At 42.2% G+C, this 6,625-nt stretch overlaps 1 protein-coding gene across 1 annotated transcript; it reads left to right on the top strand.

Annotated features, from left to right (window-relative positions):
- The first annotated feature begins 2,739 nt into the window (after window positions 1-2,739).
- Window positions 2,740-4,321, top strand: LOC102728569 (olfactory receptor 10C1-like). Its single transcript, XM_006746419.2, has one exon. The coding sequence runs from the start codon at window positions 2,974-2,976 to the stop codon at window positions 3,931-3,933; it is 960 nt and encodes a 319-aa protein (XP_006746482.2). The 5' UTR covers window positions 2,740-2,973; the 3' UTR covers window positions 3,934-4,321.
- Window positions 4,322-6,625: the final 2,304 nt, after the last annotated feature.

Genomic DNA, 6,625 nt, shown 5'->3' with positions numbered 1-6,625 from the left:
TAATTTTATTTTTTATTTATTATTTATTTATTTGAGAGAGAGAGAGACAGAGAGAAACAGCATGAGAGGGGATAGGGTCAGAGGGAGAAGCAGGCTCCCCGCTGAGCCGGGAGCCCGATGTGGGACTCGATCCCAGGACTCCGGGATCATGACCTGAGCCGAAGGCAGTCGCTTAACCAACTGAGCCACCCAGGCGCCCAGAAGTATAATTTTAAAAATCAAATTTTACCTGTTTCAGTATCAAGCCAAGTGACAGCGAGGGAGAAGAAAATCTGACTACTGTAGAGTCAGGATGTTTCAGAAAATATTTTGGGTAAAAAAAAAAAAAAAAGATAAGTAACCATGATCTGTTTTCTTTTCTTCAGCCTTCCCTGAATTGTCTTACTTCATGGGAACTAAACATATTAAAATTAAATACAATGCAAGGAAAATGTTGACAAATGCTTTAATATATGTATAAATGCATTATAATAGACTACTTGACATGTGAGCAACTTTTCCAATAGTCACATGCATTGGGACTCCCTGTCATTACACAGAGTTGTTATGTCATATTTCCCAGTTTTGAATTGGCCCATTTGTGCCCATTCTTAACTTTGGGCACTTTTGCATAGCTCGTGGATATCCAAAGCAGTAAATTAAAATGATCCATAACACAACCATTTTTTCCCAGGACATAATGTTCAGGTAACAGTTTTATGTGTGTATGTGTGTATGTATGATTGTATGTATGTATTTTCTCCTGTTCTCTCCATCATAGCAGGTGCATAAAACATGAAGAAGGGATGAAGATCGGGAGGGATGATTAGGGATAGTGATAAAAAATTCCACAAGAGGGAGTATATGAAGGTAAATCTGTGGTGACATACACATGGACGCAGGCATGACTATGACCAATACTTACTGAGTATTGAACCACTTTTCTAAGTGCTTTTATGGGAATTAACTCACTTAATCCTCATAGCAACCCCATTAAGGACATACCACTATCACCTCCTTTAATAAGTGGGAAAATTGAGGAAACAAATAGTTTAAGTAAATGTTAACTTTGACCCATCATTAGATGGCTGTATTAAGATTTGAACCCAGATAGAATATCTCCAAAATACACTTAATTCCTATGCTACTCAGTGTGGATTTGAATGTGTGTGCTTTGTGTGTGGATGTACAGATGGATGTGTATATGCAAAAATATACATTTTTATACATATGTTTTTGTGAATGCACCTAATATGTTTGTCTATTCATAGTAACTTGGAACCTCAAAAAGCATACTTTTGTGTCATATATACTGGCATCAAATATAACTGTGGAATAAACAGTGGTGCGTCCTAAACAAATGTAGTGTAAACATGGTCTCAAGTTATGCTAATGAACAGATAGAGTCCAGAGCAATGGACGTGCAACCTCCTCATTCTTCTGCCCTTTTCATGGCAAACATTGTTTAGAATCTTGTTTGATGACATTTCAAAAGAACAAGCCAAACAGCAGTACACCCCCCAAAAGAACGAAGAATGTTTTGTCAGGAACTCATAGGTATTAGGTTGAGAGACAAATAACTCACATTTGGGACATTTGAGGGAGATGAGCTTTATCATAATTAACTTCAGAAAATAGACTCAGCACCCATGGGCAGATGTTCAGGCAGCCGGAGCAAAGCTTAGCTTTCCGGCATTTCCTCATTACAGGAGAACTTATTCACTGGTAAATGAATTGGGTATAATGGTAAGTAAAGGTAGAGAAATACAATTCTGCTCTCTGTGTCTGTGTCTGGGCTATGCTTAGGAAGAAATGAGCAATTGATTGTCCTTGGAGTGGTGTGAGTGCTCTCATGGAGGTTACTGAGTGGTGGGAATACATGGAGGGGTGTGCCCCTGCCTAGTATGGGGGCGAGGCAGAGCAGAAGTGGGGAAGAAGTTTCCAGAGAGGAGAAGACAGCATCCTGCAATCTGAGCACACTGGGCAGTTTACTGGGTGGACAGTCAAGGAGGCAGATGTAAAGCCCCTGCAAGAAAATGAGCAGAAAGAGAAGGAAATCCATGCAAGCAAGGCACACACTAAAGGCTGTTAGTGTGTGTGTGTAGTTGGATATACTGTGACATGAGGTCCTTTGGTTAAGGGGTAAGATCAAAGTTTCTATCAATAGGAAGTGAGCCTATTCATGGATTTGCATGAATTACATGAATACATTTGAATTTTAACTTGAAGGCAGTGGTAATTTCCATATAGCAAAGAACCCTACGATGGGGAAAGACTGTCAGATGAGAAGTATTAAAGGTAAAGAAGTTTGTCACCTTGAGCAGTGAATTCAGCATGCAGTGTTCACATGGTGTGAGTGGGTGTGAGGATCCTCACATCTGGGCTCCTGCTGCTCCGAGCCCCAAACCCCCTTCCAACACCCAGTCCCCAGGACGCACTCTGGCTTTAATGCTCTGCATTACAGCAATTCTTTATACATTGAACAACCATTTAATTTCTGATTTCTTTCACTAAATAAGTTCCATTTGGGAAGAAATGGTGTTTGTTTTTCTTTTTTTCATTGTTAAATCTCAGACCTGAAGTAGTAAGTGCAGAATACTCTGTACTCAAAAAACCCTTGCTGAATGAATGTGTGAAGAACTCAGTGATAACAGAAACAGGAAGAAAAGGACAGATGTGAGAGGACCTTTGTCTGGCAGTATTTGACGACTGATTTAATGGAAGAAATGAAGACAGAATTAAGCTGAAGTTAATTTTTTTTCAATTCTATGCTTGGTGACTAGGTGTATTTTTGAATGAATCAACTGGCATTGTGAACACAGAACAGGATGTGGTTTGTAAAGGTGTGAGGACAAGTGCAATTTCCAAACTTTTTGAATTTTAGAATTGCTGTTAAGAAATGTAACTCTGACTTACTAGAGCTCATTAAAAGCAACATAGAGATTTGCATTTATAGCTGGACAACACTTTCCTTGCTGTCCTCTCCCCCAGGTCATGAATCTCAGCTGTTCCCTGTGGCAGGACAACAGCCTGTCTGTCAAGCATTTTGCATTTGCCAAGTTCTCTGAGGTCACTGAACAGTGTTTCCTTTTATTCATCCTTATCCTACTCATGTTTTTAGCATCCCTCACAGGCAATGCCCTCATAGCCCTTGCCTTCCGGACCAACTCGGGCCTCCACATGCCCATGTACTTCTTCCTGGCCAACTTGTCTCTCTTGGAGATTGGCTACACCTGCTCAGTCATACCCACGATGCTGCAGAGCCTTGTGAGTGAGGCCCGGGGAATCTCCCGGGAGGGGTGTGCTATGCAGATGTTTTTCTTTACATTTTTTGGTATCAGTGAGTGCTGTCTTTTGGCAGCCATGGCTTTTGACCGCTACATGGCCATATGCTCCCCACTCCACTATGCAACTCGAATGAGCCGTGGGGTGTGTGTCCAGTTGGCACTGGTTTCCTGGGGAGTGGGTTGCATGGTAGGCTTGGGCCAGACCAACTATATTTTCTCCTTGAACTTCTGTGGCCCTTGTGAAATAGACCACTTCTTCTGTGACCTCCCCGCTATCCTGGCTCTTGCCTGTGGTGATACATCCCATAATGAGGCTGCGGTCTTTGTTGCAGCCATTCTTTGCATTTCCAGCCCATTTTTACTAATTGTTGCTTCCTATGGCAGAATCCTAGCTGCCGTGCTGATCATGCCCTCACCGGAAGGCCGCCATAAAGCTCTTTCCACCTGTTCTTCCCACCTGCTTGTAGTGACGCTCTTCTATGGCTCTGGGTCTGTCACCTACTTGAGACCCAAGGCCAACCATTCACCAGGAATGGATAAACTCTTAGCTCTGTTCTACACAGTGGTGACATCCATGCTCAATCCCATCATCTACAGTTTACGGAACAAGGAGATCAAGGCAGCTCTCCAGAGAATCCTGGAGAAAAAAGTTTTGACTTGTGGGTAGATCCTAGAGGACCATGCAAATCTGCTCTTTGAAAAGATGCACACTCAACCCAAGAGTAAAGAAAAAAACAAAGTCAATGTTCTCTGCAACCTATTTTGTAAGAACCTTTTTAAATAATAAGCTATAATTTTGGAGACACCTCTCTACTCACAGTCAAACTTCTGATTGATAAATTCTGGAAGGAAGTTGGCTACCAAAGAATTTTAATTTCTGAGTCCAACACTAGACAGTTTTCCAAAATATGTCAGTCTAGGCTTACTGTTTAGATTGTCAGATTATATCTCAGAAGTCTGGACAATTCTTATTCTATACTCTTAGGCATTTTCTAGGCCTTGAGGGTCACATCTGACTCTGCCCTGGTCTCTGGGGGAAATGTTCCCACATATGTCTGTCCCACATGACTCTCAATTTCCAAAAACTCCATGAAGCACATTATTTCCTTCCATAAAAAATGTTTTAAACACTTCAACCTTAATTAGAATTAATTCTTTCTGTGAGTTGCATGTACTATAAAAATATATAAACATGCCAAAAAAAAGTAGACACATGTCTGAGGTATTTGTTGCAGAATATTAAAAGAAAAAAGTGGGAAATTGTTATCAAGAGTCTCCATGGTGATAAAGAGGGCACATTCTGCATGGAGCACTGGGTGTTACACGCAGACAATGAATCATGGAACACTACATCAAAAACTAATGATGTAATGTATGGTGATTAACATAACATAATGAAAAAAAAAAGTCTCCATGGTGAAAATGTTTTTAAAAAGAAAATCAGGGGCACCTGGGTGGCTCAGTCATTAAGTGTTCCCCTTTGGCTCAGGTCATGATCCCAGGGCCCTGGGATTGAGCCCTGCATCAGGCTCCCTGCTCAGCAGGAAGCCTGCTTCTCCCTCTCCCACTCCTCCTGCTTGTATTCCCTCTCTCACTGCCTCTCTCTCTCTGACAAATAAATAAATAAAATCTTAAAAAAAAAGAAAAGAAAAAGAAAACCATATTTAAATTCAAGGAGAAAAATGAACTAAAAATAATTAACATAAGTAATTTTAAAGATTGTTATGTAATTTACATAATTTGCATATGTGCAAATGAATTCTGACTCCATGTGTTTGGAAATCATCCACACACTTGCTCTGAAGAGAAATAAGCTGTAGGCATCTGGAGAGACATTGCCTGGGATGTGAGCACCTAGTTCTCAGGGAAGTGCTGTGATGTATGAGGGGTTGGTAACTACTCATGTAGTAGCTGTAATAAGACAGAGCAGAGGTCTGTGACTTAATCACTGTGTACAATGAATAGTCCTGGGTGTGATGGACAGCCTGGTCCCCTAGTTAGCAATGCTGTATTGTACCCTTGACGAGTGCTGAGACAGTAGCTCTCAAGTGTTCTCACCACACACACAAGCACTGTGAGGTGAGGGGTGTGTTAATAACTTGATTGTGCTAATCACTTCACAATACAAATGTGTATCAAATCATCACATTATTTACCTTAAAGTCATGCAGTTTTACTTGAGATATAAATCTCAATTAGCTGGAAAAGATCAAAGAATGTGATAATTCTATCAGAGGATAATAGTGATGATCACCAAGATGTGTGTTTTGCTAGATATCCCTACTTTATAAAAACTGCCCAACTCATTCAAACACCTAATTTAGGTATAATATAAATATTAAAATATTTAATTGTGGCCATTCTTATTAAAACAAATATAATACATGCTTTTCAGAGCCAATGGATAAAATATATAAAAATATAAAAAATGAGGGGGGAAAAGATGGTGGAGGAGTAGGGGCCCTATTCCAACCGGTCCCCTGAATTGAGCTGGATATCTACCAGACCGCTCTGAACACTCATGAAATCAGCCTGAGATGTAAGAAGATAGGAGCTGGAGTTCTACAAACAATATCCTAGGCAGTTGGTTTCGAGGTACGAAGTGGGAAGCAGTGATTCTGCAGGCAGGTATCAGAGGATAAACAGAAGGGAGCCTGGCCATGGGGATCCTACACTGCCGGTGAGCCATAGCCTTCTGTGCTAGGGATGGGGCACAGGCTCGCATACAGGTAGCGGCAGGAAAAGGACTTTAGGGCAGTCCCCCAGAGGGAAACCCAGAGCAGCGGGGCCACGCCTGCGAACTGGGGGAAGCTGGCGGTTTTAGAAACACAAAGGGGAAAGACGTGCCCCAACCTGGATGCAAGGACTGGGAGTGCTGCTGAGGGGTGCACAACCCAGGATGCTGCAGTTTATAGCAGCACAGACAGAAACGGAGATAGTGTGGCCTGGAGAGCTCACTGAAGAACAGACTGCGATCTCTCTGCTCTGAGGCAGAGGGCTGGAAACAGTCTCTTCTGCTCTGAATCTCAGAAGAGACACGGAAAGCCACCAGGGAAAGCTGCCAGAGAACAAAAGCCCCCCAAAACCGGTTTTCACTGAGCCTATCCCCCACCACAGGGGTCAGGGCAACTCTGCCCAAACAGGGTTGCCTGAGTAACAGCACAGCAGGCACCCGACCCCCCCCCCCCACAGAAGACAGAATGGGAGAACAAGAGGCCAACAACCCTAAGGTCCCTAGAAAACAGGTGCATCTTGCTTGGGTTCTGGTCAATAAATTGGACTCTATACATTTCCTCAACCACCCATCAACAGAATGACTAGGAGGACGAACTCCCAAAATAGGAAAGACACAGGGATTA

Source organism: Leptonychotes weddellii, unplaced genomic scaffold, assembly GCF_054177405.1.
Source record: "Leptonychotes weddellii isolate Sample4059 unplaced genomic scaffold, ASM5417740v2 HiC_scaffold_11763, whole genome shotgun sequence".
In the NCBI taxonomy this organism is placed as follows: domain Eukaryota; kingdom Metazoa; phylum Chordata; class Mammalia; order Carnivora; family Phocidae; genus Leptonychotes; species Leptonychotes weddellii.
The sequence above is the reverse complement of the archived record's forward strand: the minus strand, read 5'-3'. Positions and strand labels throughout refer to the sequence as shown.